General features: G+C 34.5%; 1 protein-coding gene across 1 annotated transcript in view; it reads right to left on the minus strand.

Annotated features, from left to right (window-relative positions):
• Nucleotides 1-1107: 1107 nt before the first annotated feature.
• Nucleotides 1108-21130, minus strand: part of LOC145252502 (kinesin-like protein KIF18A) — a 75381-nt gene continuing 55358 nt past the window's right edge. The window contains exons 15-21 of the mRNA XM_080112006.1: nucleotides 20675-20749; nucleotides 20243-20557; nucleotides 18658-18742; nucleotides 15830-16014; nucleotides 11437-11506; nucleotides 3463-3522; nucleotides 1108-1321 (exon numbers count right to left, since the gene is read on the minus strand). Of these exons, the coding sequence (XP_079968132.1) occupies nucleotides 1279-1321; nucleotides 3463-3522; nucleotides 11437-11506; nucleotides 15830-16014; nucleotides 18658-18742; nucleotides 20243-20557; nucleotides 20675-20749 (833 nt within the window). The 3' untranslated portion in view covers nucleotides 1108-1278. The remainder of the gene's footprint in view (nucleotides 1322-3462; nucleotides 3523-11436; nucleotides 11507-15829; nucleotides 16015-18657; nucleotides 18743-20242; nucleotides 20558-20674; nucleotides 20750-21130) is intronic.

The raw sequence follows: 21130 nt of genomic DNA on the forward strand, positions 1-21130 counted from the left end.
TGAATATAAAAGTTTGGTGCATGATCAGAATTTCCCCACTTAAAGTAAAAAAAAGATTAAATAATAAAAAAAAAATCTATATAATGTACGTACCAAACACAGAAAGAAAATACCATATTCCAAAAATCATTATTTTTAAATAAGAAAAGAAATTTTACGGCTAAAGAGCGAGTGATGATCTCTCAACACCATCTTGAAAACAGTCTGAAGAAACCAGGGATATAACTCCAATTCAAACTTGCAAGATTTTAGAAAGCCATTGAGGGGAAGGGAACATTAGAAAAATTCAAATTCACTTAAAAATGATTTTTTTCTTTATAAAAATAAAACTACTTGTCAATATATGTGGCTTTTGATATACAATATTTGGTGCTTATGTATTTTTGGTACTGCACTATTTTTAAATAGTTTTTTCAGGTTAAATTCAAGTTTCACAGTAATCTTTTTTAATTAAATTGTTAGGTGGAAGCACAGAATACTTACAAAACACCCTCCCCTACCCATGTTAAGAATGGCTTTCAAAATAACATTTCATCGCAGTACCAAAAATACATAAGTACCCAATATTTTCTTTCCATCATTGGTGTATATGTATATATATATATATATATATATATATATATATATATATATATACGTCATAAAAGATTTTTTCTTTATTTTTGTTTCTTTAGGGTGGGGATGGGGGATAATTGCCAGAGTTGAATGTTTGAATTTAAATTCAATTTTATTTTCAAAATTTAATCATTAGGAAATTATGCACCATTACCCTGAACACCATTTTACAACAAACACAGATTCACCTTTCGTTTTTCCATACGTTAGACTCAACCTAAGCAAAAACAAAAACAAAAAAATCACCAACTCAAAGAATTTTCCAGACTAATTTTCCACTTTAAAATCTTCACAGAAGATTTACTTCATTGAAAAAAAATATTTTTAAAAAAATACAAACGTTAACTTTATTATGAATTATTTAAATATAAAACAAATGATTACAAATAAAATTTATCTTTTTACATTAAAAATAGACGCATTGTTAGAAGCATCGGTGAAAAGAGTTAAATCCGTTAATCACGTCTAAAAATGATTATCTAAAATTCCGTCAATCTGGAGTCAGAAAAGATTGCAATAGAATTTTCAATCCGATTCAAAAGACGAAACAATTTGACAACGTGATGATAATTTAAATTCTTTTTTTTCGTTTATAATAAAAACAAAAAACTTGGATTTCCAAATTTGAAGAGTCACGATCATTCTGTAAAATTTTGTGCCGCATCAAACTTGATGGTTGCTTGCCGATTTGTTATGGAATAATGCCCTGAAAGAAAAGAACAAAAAAAAGAAATGTTTGTGATTTTAAAAGTGTGATACTATAACCCCTGCCCCCCTTAAATGTTAGGAAGCATCAAGAAGTAATGTTACATGAAAGGGTTGTCTCTTCTCATGTAAGTACGAAGACATACTAGATAAGTGAAAATGATATTAGGATAAGGCTAGAATCGAACCCTGTATGCAAGTGTTAAAGATAATAATGGAAAATGGAATGTTAGAAATTAAGTCCATTGTTAATTCTATTAGAAATAGTTAAATATTGTTTATGTCGGAAAAAGAGTCGATTGTCCATTTTTTTAGAAATTTGGATATTAAATATGTCAGTTAAATGAATGCACAATGCAAATTAAAAATATATTGTTTAAAAATAGGTTAGAATTAGAATTGAGGATTCTTTTGTTTGCCAAAAGTGTGTTTGGACAAACACATGTAAAGTCACGTGAAAATTAGTCACGCTTGAAAAAAACACTTCTGACACCATAAACAAAGGAGATTTCTCAATATAGGATTTTGTGGGTTCGAAGTTAGATGTCAGTTGATGAGTTGCAGTTGATCAGCCAAGAGACGGTGATAGAGAGTTGGAGAGTGGGAGCCCGTTAGAGGCAAAGGGAAAAGAGTAGACCAATGTCGCCATACAAGCTGAATTCCTGACACCAATCATCCGATAGATGAATGAAGAAACCAACTATGTTTGTAACTGTTGTCTCGTGTTGTCATTCCTTACAACAGAAAATGTAAATGTGTTTATCATCATCTTATAAAGAACTCTTGTATAACCCTTCAAAGTATTACGAGTCCTCCCCTACATCATCATAAGTGAAGTATCTCCTCTTCTCTCCTAATGTGTGTTATAAGAACCTCGATACGTGTTGAATCATATCTCCCAGTTCGTATTAATATGAAACCCTCATTGTCATCGACATTTGTTCTGAGTCCCAGTTACATATATCCCCAATAGGAATCCCTGTTAACGTACTACACAACAGTAACAAAAGAAACAAGCTTTTTGCTGGAACAGGCCCAGATTAAAGTGTAGTAGCTGTGCACATGTGACATTAGTGCTGAGTAATAAACTATGAGACATCCAATACTTAAGACTTAAATTTGTAGACATTTATGCTGATGACACTACCACCTATGGCAACACTTCAAAGATCATAAATGACTAAGATCTGATTCTCTCTCCTCTGATCTTGAGCATGTGGTGCAATGGGGAAAAAAGGTGGCTGGTTAATTTTAATGCATCTAAAACCAAGTTTATATCACTCCATTATCAATGTTATAACCCCCGCCTGGCATCAATTGAAATGAAGGGCTCTCGTCTTGGGGGAGGGGGAGGCTCCATGTTTTGACAAGCTTCTGGGTTTGACCTTTACTCCTGATCTGAAATGGAACATGTACATCAAATCTGTTGCCAAGATTGCTGGAAAAATTGTTGGACCATTCTACAGTTTCACTTCCAATGCAATTCTCTACCTGTGTAAGAACCAAGTACATCCTAGGATGGAATACTGTTGCCATATCTGGGAAGCACCTATCCTGCTTTGTCAAAGTTTAAAACCGACTTCATAGCCTAGTAGATGTCCTTTTCCCCCCACAGAAGAGACATAGCTAGCCTGTCTCTACTTTATTATTTTCATGGCAAATGCTCTTTGAGCTCCAATATATCGTCCACCCATGCCAAAGTTTCACAAGAAACACTTGTCTAGCTGACACCACTATCAATTTCCCTCACTCTTTTTTCTGTGCCAAAACTTAAACGTGATTTCCATGAAGTAAGTTTCTTCCTTAAAACTGCACGCCTGCAGAACTCTCTTCTGTTTGCCTACTTTTCAGCTAACTACAATATTGTAATCTTCAAGTCCAACATAAACAAGTTTTTGATGAGCCGTCCCCTTAAGCATAGGGTTAAGTGCAGTTTCCATTTTTTCCATCCCAATCCTGTCAAGTCGTATGGAACATGGCAAAAAAGGGTACTTGATGTCTCCTTGCTAAACACTCAACATTATAAGGTGAGGATCAAGAGTAAGTGGAGTGATCTTGAGAAAGGAGTGGCCCGTCCCTTACATCTCAGGTTATATTGTTGTCATTTTGGAAAAAAACCAAAAAAACAGGTGATCTGCTTACCTTCGTGATTGACTCATTGAAAGACCTGAAGGTTTTAAATTGCTTGATTTTGACAGCAGTCTGCAAGAAACGAGAAAAGATTGTTTTAGTGTTGGTCAGAGTGGGAACATAAATATTAGGAACCACTTCCCTTGTCTGCTCTAGAGAATTTTATTCAAACAATAAATTTCACAAAATTAGATATTTGAAGTTTTAAGGAAAATTCTGTTCCCAAGGGGGGCACTTTAAAAGATGGTTCTATCCACTCCAAAAACGAACAAAGAAAGGAGTGAATTACAGGCCAAGTGAAAGGCACTTTAAGATTTCAGTAGGGATGGGATCCTCTCCGGCAGCTTTGTTTTTTTTTTTTTTTTTGTTTTTTTTTGTTTTTTTTAGTTTTTTGATGACGTCTTGGATTGGATAAAATACTATTTGGAAATTTGTCTAACAAAATGTGGAAAGTTGAGCAGCGAGATGTCTGTTCACATTACATTAATCAGGGAAGCAGGAAACAGGGGAGTAAAGACATACAAAGCCTATCTAAGAACACTGCCAGATACATAAAATACATTTGCGTAAAATTTCGTAAAATCAATGATTTCGGAGTTCATAGGGACCAAACTCAAAGTTTCTTTTTATATATAAAGTTTTGAAAATATATATATGGCAATTAAGCTAGACAAAAGTTTCCATGTTTCATCCCTGTGAGGATTCGTCAGGCTTATTGCTTGGAAACGATGTTACTGTGTGCTTTTATTCATGTGATGCTAAGTTTGCTAGTTAGCTAATTGGATTCTTCCATTTATCGCAGCCAAGATTCACTTGTAATTCATCCCTTTCTTTGTTCATTTTTGGAGTGGATAGGACCTTATTTTCTTTTTTGTTAGAAAATGATGTAGTTTTAATGTTCACACACACAGAGTAAATTATGAAAATATATATGGCAATTAAGCTATACACAATTTTCAGCATTTCATCTTGACGAGTCCTTAAAATGAATACTTTGCCCAAAACAAGATTTTCGTTAATAACTACAGATTGAAACACTTTCATGCCAGCGTAGTAAAGCCTGTAATTGTCTGTATAAATCTTAATTGTAAAACTCTGTGGATCGTTTTTTGCTCAACACACACCTCCAAACACCCGGCCAATGCCGGGCACCCAGAATAATTAGTAATAAATATGCAATCTGCATAAATTAAAATATCATATTTAAGCATATTTTATGACCCGGCAATGTCGGACACTATGCTCGTAAATATATATCACTTGGCTATATACTATACAATTTGCCATCAGAGATCAACAGAAATGCTTGCGGTGGATTCCCATAATCAATCAAATATGAAAACTTTACCTAATATTCACATTACATTTAAACTTCTGCGGGTAAGTACAATCAGGAAGTAGAATTTGTGGTGTAATGGATAAAGTACTTGGTGAAATTCAGTTGTAAAGTTACACTCTTCTGGAGATTGAAGGTTCAATTCTCAGTGCAGGCGACTCAAAAATACCATTGCATATTAGAACAAGAGCATGCTACCCTCGTGGATTAAATAAAGAGTTTCATTAGAAATTATGTGAAAATTCCCAAGTTTAACAAGAAAGTTCAGAGGTTACATCAACCAAAAGGTAAATATAACACTCAAGATGAAAACAGTAGTCGGAAGAATCCAAATAATATGAATAATCTATCCTCATCTCAAAAATTCAGAATCGTAATATTCAATGATTCAATCATTTTAGAAATTATGTTTGTTTGTTTGTTTGTTTGACCAGCATATCAACCTTCTTTGGGTCATTTAATGCTGTATACAAGATTTAAATTTTTGATATTTTCAGAATCGATTTTCGCTGGGTATATTCGGCCAATGTTTTGGTGTAGTTTGTTATTCGATGGTTTTTATATTTTATGGTAAAGATTTGCTTGTTTTAAGAAATTTAGAATGGTTTTAGGATTTTCTTTATCAAAGAGTTCTTTTAAACTTGTAGCCTTGTAGTAGTGTTGATGAATTCGTGTGAGATCATGACAGTCAAGTAAAAAGTGTTTCACTGTGTAAGGTTTGTGACATGGTATACATTTGGGAGGTTCTTCACTTTTTTAATAGGTGGGAGTGAGTTATGTATGTGTGTCCTATCCGGATACGTGATAAGACTACTTCTTTACGTGATTTTCTGGTATCTAGAGGGTTCTTTTTAAGCATAGGAGTAATTTGGAAGAGTTTGTTGTTTTGGCAATTGTTCCAATTTTCTTGCCATTTCTTTGTGATAAAAATGTTTATTGAATGTTTTTAATCCGTATATGGGACCTTTATGTCATTTATTTGTAGCTTTAAGGAATTTTTGGCCACCATGTCAGCTTTATCATTTCCACAGAAACCGTAGTGACTGGGAATCCAACAAAAGAAGAAAGTTTTGTGTTGCAGGATAGAATGGATCTTTTGTAACAGTTTGATGAGTAGGGGATTGTTTGATTTTTGATTGCTTCTAATACTGATAATGAGTCTACAAATATAAATTTTTTTGAGTTTTGGTTGGTGATAATATCTAGAGCCAGGTTTATGGCTGTAATTTCTGCACTACAGATAGGAGTTATTTGGTAACCTTTTCTGCTGAATAGTGTTTTCTGATATAGCGGCACATCCCACTTTGTTTTGATCTTTGGAACCATCAGTGTAAATGTGTGTCCAATTTGGGTAAGTATCCAGAATGTTGCTTAGTTTTTCTCTATAGTCTGCAGGGTGAGTATTGGATTTAGGATATATTGTCAAGTCTAGTATGACTTTAGGTTGATTTAACAGCCAGGGTGGGAGTTCTGGGAGATTTTCCTCGTGGATGCTGGTTTGATCTATTGAGTTGTCTGTAAGTGGTTTTATTGTTTCTTCCATGTAGAGACCAAAGGGTTTAATTGCATTTTCTTTTTGTTTGAATAGATGTGTGTAGTTGGGATTGAAAGTGCATTGATAGGCAGAATTTTTGGGGTTTGATTTTAGTTTAAGTTAATATTGTAAGCCTAATTTTTCACGTCTCAATTTTAGTAGAGGTTCATAGGTTTCAGCATATAAGCTTTCTGTTGGAGAGGTTTTGAATGCGCCCAGGGCAAGTCTTAATCCTGTGTGATGGATAGAATCTAGAGTTTTAAGGTAACTTTTTCTGGTTAAACCATATATGAAGCTTCCATAATCTAGTTTGGTTCTTATCAGAGTTCTATATAATTTTAAGAGTGATGAGCAATCTGATCCCCACTCAGTATTTGCTATAACCCTTAATAGTTGTAGAGTCTTGAAACATTTTTGTTTTAAATATTTTAAGTGAGGGATGAAGCAGAGTTTTTTATCAAAAATAAGTCCCAAAAATTTATGTTAATCAGCTATTTCTATTTTTGATCCTTTTAGATTGAGTACAGGGTCATTGTGCATTTTTCTATGATTACAGAAATGGACACATTTAGTTTTAGTTGTTGAAAATTTAAAGCCATTTTCTGTCGTCCATTGTGTTAGTTTGTTTATGCACATTTGTAGTTGGCGTTCTGAAGTATGAATATTTTTGGATCTATGGCAGATTACAAGGTCATCCACATATAAGGAGCCATTTATCCCATTGTTTAGACAATTTACGATATTAATTTTTATATTAAATAGCGTAACTGATAAAATGCATCCTTGTGGGACTCCTTCTTCCTGTATTTTTGTGTCTGATAGGGTGGGTCCGATTCTTACTTTAAAACTTCTATCAGATAGAAAATCTTTTATCAGTATGGGTAGTCTGCCCTTTAATCCAAGGTTGTAAAGGTCTTTAATTATACCCTGTCGCCATGTTGTATCATATGCCTTTTCTAAATCAAAAAAGACAGCTATTGCATGTTCTTTTTTAATGAATGCTTCTTTGATAAAAGGTCTCCAATCGGACTATGTTGTCCATTGTTCCTCTTTTGTTTCTAAAACCACTTTGTAGGTTGGCAATTGAGTCGTTCGTTTCCAGATACCAATTCAGTTGTTTATTTATCATTCTTTTAAATGTTTTGCTGAGACAACTTGTCAATGCAATTGGTCTGAAATTTAGTGGATCTGAATTGTCTTTCTCTGGTTTAGGGATGGGGACCACGATAGCATGTTTCCAGCTATTGGGTAGTTTTCCCTTGAACCATATTTTGTTGAGCATGTTTAAAAGATGTGTTATAGATTTGGAAGGAAGCCGTTTCAGAAACTCATAATGTATCTCATCCGCCCCAGTAGTTGTATTATGTGCTTTGTTTATGGCTTTTAAGAGTTCATTTTTAGTAAAAGGATAGTTGTATTCTTCTTTATTGTTTGAGTTGAAATTTAATTTATTTATCTTTTGCTGTATCTTGTTTTATCTTTTGGAAGGATTGACTGTAATTTTTGCTGGAAGAATTGTTTTGAAAGGTTTTAGCAAGAAGATTCGCAATATTTTTTGTCTCCGTTATTTTGATGTTTTGTAGGAGATGATTTAGAGGAGTGGGTGAGTTTTTACCCGAAATTTTCCTTACCATGTTCCACACTTGTTTGGGGTTTGTATTCGAGTTTATTTTATTTATATAGTCTTTCCATGATGTTTTTTTTGCTTCTCTAATAACTTTACGAGCCACTGCTCTTTTTTGCTTAAAAAGGTTTAAATTGTACTTTGTTGGTTGGGAGTTGAACTTTCGTAAGGCAGCTTTACGTTGGCGAATTGCTTTTTGGCATTCGTTGTTAAACCAGGGTCTTTGTTGTTTGTTTGTTCTGCTACTTTTAGGTATACATTCATGTGCAATGGCTAAAGTTTTAGAGAAGTATTTTATGGATTTATTTGGGTTTTCCTCCTCAGAGTTTTTGTTGGCATTTTTTTTTATATTCCTCCCAATTTTTTTTTTTTTCCATTGGGAGAGATGGGTTTTTGTTTCTTTTAGATTTGTTAAAATCACTGGAAAATGCTCGCTACCCCATGAATCTTCTAGAACCTTCCAGTTATAGTCCATGAGGATAGTAGGGTCACACAAAGATAAATCTAATGCTGAGTAGGTGCCTGAAGCGGGATGAAGGTATGTGTTGGATTTATTGTTTAATATACACAAGTCATTGTCATTAATAATTTTTTCAAGATTCTTCCCTTTCTTATCAGAGTATGCAGATCCCCATATATCGTTGTGACTATTGAAATCACCAAACAGTAAGAAGGGTTTGGGTAACCGATTTATTATTTTGTTCAGCTCTGCTTCATCTATTGGATCTTGGGGTGGGATGTAGATAGTGCAGATATTTATAGTTCTGTGTAGTGTGGCTGCTGCAGCAATGGCTTGAATATTAGTGTTTAGATCTATTTTGCTTTGTGAGATATTATTTCTAATAAGTATAGATACTCCTCCAGAGGCTGTCTGTTGGGTATTGTGGATGTGGTAGTATTGTTTGTAGTTTTTTATATTTATTTTATCTTCAGCTTTTAAAAAGGTTTCTTCGAGACATATGATGGCTCGTTGATGGTTTGTTATAAGAAGTAATAAGTCATTTATGTTGGGTTTTAGGCCCCTGTAGTTCCATTGGATGATTTTTTGGGTCATGATTAGATTTTATGTATTTGTTTTCGACTTTTGTTAGTCGTTGGTGTCTGATCTTCGATCTTCCGTGTCCATTTCCTCAAATCTGTTTTGGATTGAGTCTCTTGGTCTGGAAGATGAACATGGTCTGTTTATTTTGGTTTTAGCTTCTTTGTTGGTTGGTGGTTTGTTCCCTTTTCCTTCATGGGCACTTTTTGGTGTCTGTTTTTTTTTTTTCCGGTTAGAGGGGTTGTTTCTGTGGGTGTTGTAGCACTTTGGGGTTTTGTGGGTCTTTTGGGTTGAGTTTGGGAGTTTCGGGAGTTTTGTAATCTTTATTTTCATTGTTTATTGTTTTATAGCTTTTTTGAATTCTTCCATTAGTTCCCTTACTTCATTGAGTAATTTAATAATGTCTTCTGGTTTGATGTTTAATAGGTTTTCTTTTGTTGTTTCGTTATTTGGTCTGGTGGTATGCTGTATGTTTTTTTTTTGTTATTTCTGAGTATTTTATATTTCCAGCTAGGTTACGAGCTTCTTGGAAGTTTATATTTTTTGTTTATTTTATTTTAATTTCTTTTTCTTTCTTCCATTTGTCACATTCTTTTGAATTTGCACTATGGCCTTTTTGGCAGTTAATACATTTTGGCTCTTTTTGGCAATCTGTGTGGGTTTCATTTTCTCCACACCTCATGCATACTGGAGAGCGTGTGCACCGGTCTTGATGGTGTCTGTACCTTTGACAACTGTAGCATCTGAGAGGGTTTGGTATGTACGGTTCTATATTGATTTTTTCATATCCCATTTTGATCTTACTTGGGATTTGATGGGTATTAAAGGTTAGAATATAAGAGTTTGTATCGATGGTTTCACCATATTTTTTAATTTGGATCCTTTTTACATCGGTAACGTTTTGATTTTTTAGGTTAGTTTTAATTTCTTCCAAGGAGCACAGTGATAGTTCTGAACTCCTGATTACTCCTTTACTAGTATTCAAAGTTTTGTTGGAATAGATTTTTACTTTTTGGTTATTAAAAAGTCTCAATTTAAAGATTTCTGTTATTTGCTTTTGGCTTTCTACTTCCACTAGTAGTGTGCCGTTATTTAGTTTTTTGACCATTTTTGGTTTGATACTCGAGAAAATTTTCTCTATTTTGAAGGGGGACACTTTTGTTATCGGTTCTCCTTCGGTTGCTTCAATGATTATAAAAAAAGGTAGATTTTGCACAAGATTTTGGTATTGTGATTCTGTTTCTGAATCTAAACTAGATTTGTCTGAAACTTCACAATGGTTTCTTTTCTGAGGCTTTTTATTTGCCATTTAAATATTTTGAATTTTTCATTTCTCCTGCTCCCCATCTGCCTCGGAGCCCTATTTGGGAAGTGTTGGGGGGGGGGGGAACCCATTCGCCCCAACACAACAAGGATACAGGAGAAGTATACTCTTTCTGTTGATAGACTCAAGCACCCGTGTTTCCTTCGTCCTTTCTAATGGCCTCATTTCTAGAAAAGATATTGGTTTTCCAGCCGTGTTTTATCCATTCTTCAACAAGTTGATTGATCCTCCAGTCACCGCTTACTAAATCAGTTTTTGCCTAATGTGGGGAGCGTGAGCGTATTTTCTTGTTGTGTTTGTCTGATTTAGTGCTAGTCATGACCAACCGATTGATTGGATCGGGCCTATCCAACCACCTGTCTTAACCCAAGTAAGGGCCAAAGTGGTGTGTTGCACCTCATGTCCTAATAGGACCTTGAACATGATCTGCTCAACCACCAGGATCCCGTCCTTAGGCATTACAGGTTGCCACCCACGGTCAACAGGTGGCCCCATTGAGAGACTTTTACTCTGCAGGGGGGCAGTCGGTGTATTCTAATGCCCCACCGACAGGGCCGGTTGGGAAGTAGGGGAAGAAAAAAAAAAGCGGGGAGGGAAGGGAAAAGGGCTGTTGTTTTTGTTTTTGTTTTTGTAGAACACAAGTTTTACAAAAAAGAATAGAAAAACAAAAAGGAACATCAATGTAGGTGCATTTCGTCTCAGGAGGCCAATAGACAGCCTGATCTGGTAGCACCAGTAGAAATTATGTATAAGTTAATAAATGCGATGAAAATCTAAATCTATAAGATGTTGGGAGAAATTTGATGCTATTTAGAAAGGAAAGAAAAAATGTCTTGGCCAATAATTGATATCTTCTAAAAATTCCATCTCTGAAAAAATCCTTTACCAAATATGGTTCATTTGAAGAAACCACTCTTGAGCCATCACCACATCCGTGCGTATGGTCTTCTCACAATTATCACCTTTATCTTATGTTTGATACGTGTGGAGATCTTTTTGTCACCAAATGGAGATTTTAAAAAGTTATGGAGAAAGAAAGAGAAAAGGAGAGATAGAAAAGGGAGATATATATAAGGAGAGAGAAGGAGGGAGAGGAGAGAGAAGAAAAAGGAAATGAATTTCCACTTACTTGCTGTTAACAGACGTAGCATTTACTAAACGAGACGCTGTTAAGGTTCGTGAGGGAAGTTTCTGGATTCCTTAAATAAAAAAAAAATAAAAAATAAATTTTTTTGTTAATCATTAAAAAAAAAAAAAACTCAATCCATCTAAAATGATCATTTCTTCAATTTTTAAAAAGAAAAAATCAACTTGGTTTAAACAACTTCTCAAAAACAACAAAAACCAACAAAAAACATTGCACAAAAAATGTAAACTAAGGATGCAATATTAATATACAAATTAAATTATGTTTAAGTATTTCATCCGATGCTTCCAAAAATGCCTTTGTAATTCACTTTTTCTTTAAACCATTATTTCTGAATTCATTCAATTCTATCATAAAATTTTCGATGCTATTGCTGTTCATCTGACAAATTATTCCAAAATATGTAATATTGTATTATATGTAAGGCACTGTCATAACTTGGTTAGCGCCAGCGCGGCAAAATATAAAATTAATATATCATCTTATTCACCATAGCCTCCTTTCACACGCATCATTTTGAATATGGTTGAATTAAGACTGGAACATGGGTAGAAATTGACAAAAGCACAGTATACCCACCAAACTAAACTTAAACAGCATTTTTCTCTATATTTTGTTTATGGCACTTACTGAGTTATGTCATTCAGTGCATCATATGACACGTTCGGTGGAAGAACAATGTAAGCACCACTTCTTAACATTTTTCACAAAAAAAAAAAAAAAAAAAGAGGTTAAATGTTTGGAGCATAATGATACTTCTTTGAGCCTTTAAACGGGGCTTAATAATCATGTAATGGAAGAAGTTTATTAGCAATTTAAATACAAAGACAATCTTACAATATCATTCTAACAAAGTATAACTTCAACCAGATATAGTTATAAACCATATACTAGGTCAGTGCAGTGAATAATAGAGAACAGAAAAAACACTTTATATATTGAAGATATTGATATATCTTAAATTAAATTAACAAATATACAAAAATATTTGCTGCAAGAATATCTATTATATTTATGGTACTTATGTAGTCTAAAATGTCATCTTCGTCAGTCTTTATCATTTTGATTGGCACTTCAATTTTCTGCTTTTTTCAAGCACATTTTTGTAATAATCACTGAATGTTTAGTATTAATTCAGTCAAAAATTTGAGGTTTCTAATGTTCTTATCTGGTAAGGATGGAATTTGCGAATACTTTGGTCATTTTCAGGTTGATTCCAGTAAAGCAACTGGCCCTGACAACATTCCCATTATAGTGTTGAAAAAGCTTTGACCAGAACTTGCCCCCATACTTACAAAACTGTTTAAGCGTTGCCTTAAGGAGAAGTGCTTTCCAACACCCTGGAAAACCTCATCAGTATGCCCTGTATTTAAGAACCCAGGTGATAAATCATCCCCCTCTCAATACAGACCAATAAGTCTCCTGTGTGTCATGAGTAAGTTGCTGGAATCCATATTAAATATAGTAGTCAACCACCTCAGCAGAAATAACCTTCTTAGTGACATGCAATATGGTTTCCGTTCTGCTAGATCTACAGCTGATGTGCTAACAGTTATATCCCATAGGATTAGTGAATCACAAAGGCTTTCTTTTTAGGGCAATTGCTCTTGACATATTAAAGGCCTTTGACAAGGTTTGGCATAAAGGCCTACTTCACAAGATTTCCAGCTACAGTAAAACTGGAAATGTTTTCTCAATAATTAAATCATTTCTCTCTGATAGGTCCATAAGAGTAGTGGTTGATGGGCAGAAATCAGAGGCCTGCAGTATTAATGCTGGAGTCCCCCAGTGGTCAATCCTGGGCCCAACTCTCTTCTTGATCTACATCAATGATCTCCCAAAACACATACTTAAATCATTCGTTGACATCTATGCTGATGACACGACCATCTACGGCAACACATCAAAGGCCATAAATGACAAAACTCTTTGATTCCCTCTCTTCTGATCTTGAGCGCGTGGTTCAGTGGGGGAAGAGATGGCTGGTTACTTTTAATGCATCTAAAACCAAGCTCCTAACTTTACATCATCAATGCTCTGTTCCTCATCTAGCATCAATTGAAATGGATGGCTCTCGTCTTGGGGAGGCTTCAAGTTTTGACAAGCTCCTAGGTTTGATCTTTACTCCTGATCTGAAATGGAACACGTATATCAAGTCTGTTGCCTGGGCCGCTGGGAAAATGGTTGGATCCTTCTACCGCTCCAGAAGATATCTTACTACTGATGCAATTCTCTATCTCTATAAAATCCAAGTACGTCCAAAGATGGAGTACTGCTGCCACATCTGGGCTGGAGCTTCAAAAAAACAGTCTATCCTGCCTTGACAGAGTACAAAATAGACTTCGTGGCTTAGTGGGGGATGCTCTCTTCTCTTCCTTGCAACCACTCTCCCAGAGAAGAGACGTTGCGAGCCTGCCTTTGTTTTATCGTTATTTCTATGGCAAGTGCTCGTCTGAGCGCCAATCTCTGGTCCCCCCTCGCCATGAACATAGCTTTTTTCTGAGAAGTGCACGTCTGTGGAATTCTCTTCCGTTTGCCTGTTTCCCACCTGGCTACAACTCGAATGTCTTCAAGTCCAACATAAACAAATTCCTGATTAATCGCCCCCCCCCTTAAGTAAGACACTTTATCAAATCTCCAATACCAACTATTACTACAATATTATCCCATTGATTATTGTACACAAAATAACCCTTATCCCCGAGTGGCTTCCGGGCCTTGATAAGTGGTGGTCCCCATGTAAATAAAAAATAAATAAATAAAAAAAGTTATGTCATAAGTTTTTTTTCCTCCGCTTTCGCAATCTGACATGGTGCCCAGTGAAAGAACTTTTGTTGCATGTAGTATGATCCCATGTGATCAAGCTGTAGCAGCAGGGAGGCATTGGTATTATTTTAACTTGACGGTTGCTTATTGGCCAAAGTTTTCCCTTTGATCTGAAGTTATATTATACCCTCTTCGCCATTACTTCCCTATCTTAGGTTTTTATGGTCGTTTTTTCCTTTTCTGGTGGCCACTTCATTATCCATTTAATTGGTTTCAATGAATGCCTACAGAAGTATACATAGGCTTATTTATTTTGAAAACTATCAGCTACATGGAAAACATTTTTTCAATAAACATTGCAGTGAACACTGGTTGATGATCAACTGATGAAATGAAACAGAGAGAAAGATGGGGGGGGGGGGTAAAAGAGGAGAGGGAGGGAAAAAAGAGAAAAAGAAAGAGTGAAAGAAAGATTTAATAAACAAATAACTTCAAGACTAAACAATGCATTCATTGTAAATAAAGTAATACTTAAAAAAAGATTTTAAAAAAAATCTGGAAAGATTTCCAATGCAGGTCAAGTGGGTGGTAGAAATGGAGCCATAAATTCCAAAAATTATGAAAACTGATCAAATAGAAAAGTAAAAATAAAATTTATCGAATTATTGAGTTTTATCATGTTTTAATGTGGAAGAGTTGTGCAACCAATCCTGTATGACAAACAAGGGAGATAACCTAATTTTGCCATGACATGTGTAAGGTTTTCACCTGAAATGTGTTAGTTTAAAAGATTACCAATATAAACAAGTACCAAATTGTGCAACAAAATCAAGTCAAAGACTCTTTATCTAAAAGTACATCTTTTAAACTCCTCGGCCTAACATTCACAGGAAACATGAGTTGGAACAATTACATTGAGAACATTGCCAGGACCGCTGCAAAAAAGGTAGGTTCTCTCTACCATGCTAGAAAGCTACTAACGTCTGAAAGTATCCTGTACCTCTATAAGGCCACCATTCACCCATGTATGGAGTATTGTTGACATATTTGGGCTGGTGCATCTGCTACTAGTTTCTCACTCCTAGACAAGGTTTAAAAGAGTCGCCAAACTGATAGGTCCTGAACTGTCATCTAAGCTTCAGCCTCTGTCCCATCGACGAAATGTAGCATCCCTCTGCCTGTTATACAAGTATTTTAACGGTGAATGCTCCAACGAACTGCAAGCACTTGTACCCCCCTCGACGTAAATACCCCCGATAAACCCGACAAGCAGCAAAATCACACCCCTTCACAGTTGAGATGTAAGAGAGCCTTCAACTCCAGTAGTTTCTTCTGCTAGACTTTGGAACTCCCTTCCGGGTTCCTGCTTCCCCAACTGTACTGACATGCAGAAGTTCAAGTGTAATGTGAACCGACATCTTACTGCCCAACTCCCCACATAGTATTCCAGTAGCTTATGTCCCTAATAGTAGCCCCCTACATCAAAGTGGCAATGTGTCTTGTTTGGGGTGAAAATGTAATTTAAAATTTTTTTTAAAAACAATAAAAAATTAAAACAGAAACTAACTTCATTCTTTTTCAAAACTGAGCTAAAAAGTTGTTATTTTACCTGTGGAAGTTTTCCGATCCAATGTTGAATAGAGTTTATACCGAGGCAAGACTCGGATATTTTCTTTCGTAGGTGATGAACGTGCAGCTGATCTCATTTTAGACGCAGATAATCGTGCCGTCAATAAAGTTGGTTTTGACTTTGTAATCGTGCCACCGCCAACAAATAACAAATTAGATTCGGTTCTTAAAAAGAGAAAAGTAAATTGTTTTTATTAATTTGAATGAATTTTATTAAAATAAATTACAAATTCATTTTTGGAACTCAAATGAAAACAAATTCAATAATATGAGAAAATTAAATATTCAAAGATGAAAAAAAAAAAAAAAAACATCATTCAATAAGGGTAATTTTCTTTTCAGTGATGTTATATTCTAACTTAGAAAAAAAAAAAATGACAACTCCTCAAGGAATCTATTATATAAAGAAGACTTGTCTGTGTGTATGTATCTTCAGCCAGAGAGGAATAGGCTGGCTGGAGGAGAAAAAAAGAAGATGGAGAGAGAAATTATAATAGAAATGGGTTATTTTTGCCCCCAGCAATGTCGGGTAATCTTACTAGTCTTATATAAAGTTATTTCTAGATTAGTACTTATTCAGTTTACAACCTAATCTCCGGCAACTTTATGTCAGCATCTCCCGACAGATTACGTAAACAGCTAAAGCAAAGATTGCCAGATGATTAATTCAAAATGTGACGTTCTCCCCTCTTCCCCATTTTAATAATGGTTTTCTTTTTAGAAAGCCATTCTTAACACAGGGAAAAGGAGATTGCATGTTGATATAGCATATGGAAAGTCATTTACAGTTTAAAAATCTTTGTTTTAATTTATTTTACACTTTCATTGAATTTTGTTGCCTTGACTAATTGCTTCAGCACCTTCCAACTGATTACATAACCTATCAGAGATTGAGTCATAAACTGGGTAAGTACCACCAGATTTTAAAAGTCAGACCCAGATAATGATTAGTCTAACATATCAATACTTCATTAAAAAAAGGCTATTTTCTTATTTATTCTGTTTGTCATGTTATGGCATAAAGATATTTTATTTCATGTTAGTTTTTTATAAAAATATTTATTCCAAAACAGAAAAATCTTAAGAGTGGAAAAATTTTTTTTTGTTCATTGAATATTCTTATAAATTCAAGGGAAATAATCATGTCAAGAGTTATTTCCCTCAAATTAGGGATTATTATTTGTCATGCAATACAAATTCAAACTCAGCAAAATTATACATCAAATCATTTTTCTTTTACTCAGTAAGTAAAGCTAGTTATATTTATATACAAACCAAATTATATTTTCTGAAAATAACCGTATTAATCTTATAAATAGGGCTGTGACAACAGCATATTCTTTTCATTGTTTTGACTCGAGTAATATCCTACAGTTAGACTCAGTTAATCAACCAAGAACAACATAACTATATAAAAACATTAACCGATATATACTCGAAAGTCAAAACAATGAAAAGAATATTTTGTTGTCACAGTCCTAGTTATAAACTACTAGCGGGACCTGTGAAAATTTCACAGCCGACTCTTTCATATGTAATATATTGATGTTAGCATTCTGTGGATGTTCAGCATAAATGGAGATGCCCTGATATTATTGTAGCTCTTTTGTTAAAACTACAAAAGTATTTATGTAAACTAGTAGGGATGCCCTGCATAGCCCAGTTGTAAAATACGCTTAAATATGATATTTTAATTTATGCAGATTTTGTATATATTATTATAGAGTCAATTTTCTATCGATTCTTATATAAAGTTGTGATTTAAAAAATAAAAAAAATATATCCATGACTTGTGTGCATCAGCTTGAATTGAAACTGAAACCAAAACTTATGAAGAAGAAAAAAAAATATATACATATATATAACTTGAGTTCCTTCAGCTATAATCAAAACTGAAACCAAAACTTATGAAGAATTCTGGGTAAAATTATTTTTTACAAGAAATGGAAGGTCATAACAATTAAATGACAGTCATTGGAAAGAAAAAAAATGTACACGTGACACAAAATAATACAGATGCTATCGTATTAATAAAGATCAATCTGTATAGTTATTTCACCGTTATACAGGATGGCCCACTTAAAAGTAGCCCTATCTCTCTCATCTATCTTTCTCTCACCGACCAACTGACACCACAAGACAAAATGCAATTCTTTTTCCAACAAGATGGCGCTATATGCGATACGTCTCACAGATCACTGACACGAGTTCATGATATATTTACGGAAGTGAGAACAATAAGCAAAGGGTTCATCGAACTTGTCATCCTGTGATTTTTATCTTTGGGGGACTTTAAAACAAAAAGTTTATGCAAATAATCCTCACAATCTAGACGAACTAAAGGAGAACATCAACGCTATCAGAAGGATCACCAGAGAAGATCTTTAGGTAGTATCTACAAACATTTTTAAACGTTCCCAGAAATGCATAGATGTCAACGGGGAGCCCCCTCCATGATCTTTTAGAATGCTGAAGGTAATTTAAAGAATGCTGAAGGTAATTTAAAGAATGCTAAAGGTAATTTAAAGAATGCTACAGATAATTTAACAATAAAAGAATGTTCCTCCTCTCTACTACATTTTCTGGGCTACTTTTAAATGGGCCACCTTGTATCTAAATTTACTTCCTTTTGTGTCTATCCGTTACAAATCTGCATTGTATTGACTTTTATAATTTTTCTTCATAGACAATTCTTCACACAAACTACATTTATCACGTATATAAAAAATGGTTTAAAGGATGAGAGATATAACGGTATACTTTAGCTACATTTTCTTCATAATGATTGAATATCGATTTTGTTTTTACCTTGTCGATGGCAGGTTTGCAGGGGAACAGATTTGCGTAGAGGGTGAATTGCAATTTGATTTATTAACATGTGTCAGAGGAGATTCTGTAATAGAAAAACAAAAATAAAGGATAATGAAAATAAAACAAAGTAAAAAAAAAAATTTTTTTTTTTTCTGTAAAGAATATTGAAAATTTTCTCCATTGAAATAAACACATCTGTCCATGTATTGTACTTTCTTTATCATAAAAATGTAAACAAAAATTTAAAGTTCTGGATTTTTTTTTTTTTTTTTTTTTTTTTAAGATGAGGACCGATTCTTTTTAGGACTTGTATTGATCGGACTATTGCCCTCATCTTGAGTTTTATTTGTTCAATGTTTCTGTCAGATTGGCCTTCGACCGTCTTCAGGCATGTTGGTTGTTGTTTGGAAAAGAAAGTTATTTTTCTTTCTTTTCCAAACAACTAACATGCCTGAAGACGGTCAAAGGCCAATCTGACAGAAACATTGCACAAATAAAACTCAAAATGAGAATAAAAGTCTGAAGAATACAAATAATAAGGATTACTGCAATGGTAGATCTTGTTTGTCCGTTGCATAATGGATGACATTATAAATGATGACATCAGACATTAAAGAAATATTTTTAGATGAACGGTTACAACGTTGGAGTTTATTTTTGTGGAAATTGCTCCAGAAAAGGCGTGAAGCCACTTCATGTAATGAGCTAAGAAGAACAAAAGATGATTGTCGCAAAGACAAGAGATGCATATTGACCTTAGTCTTGAAAAAAACAACACCCAAATAAATAAGCCTTATAGATAGGAGAAAAACAGTAAGCAGACAAACCAACATGTTTGAGGACTGTCGAAGGCCAATCTGACAGAAACGTTGAACAAATAAAACTCAGGATAAGAACAATAGTCCGATTAATACAAGTAATAAAAACATTTAAATTAAGTAGATCATTTATTAATAAAAACGCAAATTCCATGAACATGGTTGTCTTCAAGTCCAATGCAAACAAGTTCTTGTTGAGTAATTCCCTTAAATAATTAAGTTCTACCTAATTTCTATCACTACGCTGTTGCCTCAGTGACCACTGTACACGTATTAACCCTCATCTTTGAGTGGCCTTTGGACCTTGGTAAGTGGTGACTACCTTCTAAGAAAAAAATTTGCTTTACTTCATAAAATGAAATGTGCTCTGTGCCCCTCTCCTCCCACCCTCAATGTACATACTCCTGACTAACCCAAGAAACAACAAAATCCCACACCTTCACTGTTGGGGTCTCCAGATGCCAGAAAGTTTTCTACTCTACTACTTTCTTCACTCTGATGGTTAGATTTTAAAATTCCCTGTCTCCCAGACTTTACTGACAATACCAACTTTGTGGTGGTTCGTCGTGTAGTTTTTTTTTTACTTTTAATTTAGCTGGACATACAAACATACATGCAGATATTTACCATTTATATAATTGAAGATTTTGTTTAACATTGAAATATTACAGTTATACTCAGGATTTCACAGAAATGTGACATCATACAGTGAGGAATCCTAGTGCGTATGTTAAGGAGGTTAACACCTTTAAAGGCGCAATTACCTTGTAAGACATCTGTATCCTCAGCTTGACATTTTATTCGTTTTGGCGTTTGCGACAAAGATAAAACGGGGGTTTTCACAACGGGACTGAAGGTAATCCTTCTGTTGATATTTTCACATTTCAGGTCAATTCTAGAAAATGTCTGGTTGGAAGATTTACCGGCATCATTCAGATCGGACGTTGATGTAATTTCAGCTCCTTGACTTGCCGAATTGTTGCCTTCTTCACATGGTGTGCCATTTAACATTACAAGTGGCCTGCAAGAAGCAGCAGCTTCATCTGTGCGATTATTTGGCGTAGCGTCTTTACATGCATCTAAAAAGAAAAAACACCAAATCGTAGAAGAGAATTTATGAAATGTATACAAGGTTCACAAGACGAATTGATCAGGAATTTTCTTTTTAGAAATATCACAAAGATATCACTACTTACTAAGGTATGTTTTGGCCCGTGACAAAATTGGTGTAAGGGATGCTCGACGCTTCTTCACATTATCATCAAGAGATTCTAAAATAAATTTGAACAAAAAAATTAATTTGTAAAAAATTCAATTTGAAAATCACAAAAATGTCTCAAATCTAATACATCCCGCACTATCAGCAAAGTTCCAATCTCTGTCCCATCATCACAATGTTGCATCCCTGTGTTTGTTTTACAAGTAATTTAATAGAATGTACTCTGATGAACGCATAGTACTTGTGCTCCCCCCACTACGACATACATATACCTAACAAGCAGCAAAAACCACACCTCTTCCCTGTTGAGGTCCCTAGATGCTAAAAAGCTTTCTACTTCAATAGTGTCTCCCCTCGGACTGCTAAACTTTGGAATTCATTCCCAGTTTCCTACTTGCCTGACTATACTAACCTTCAGAAGGTTAAATGTAAT

The sequence above is a fragment of the Euprymna scolopes genome, chromosome 29, assembly GCF_053919585.1.
Source record: "Euprymna scolopes isolate OS-2025 chromosome 29, ASM5391958v1, whole genome shotgun sequence".
NCBI lineage: Eukaryota > Metazoa > Mollusca > Cephalopoda > Sepiida > Sepiolidae > Euprymna > Euprymna scolopes.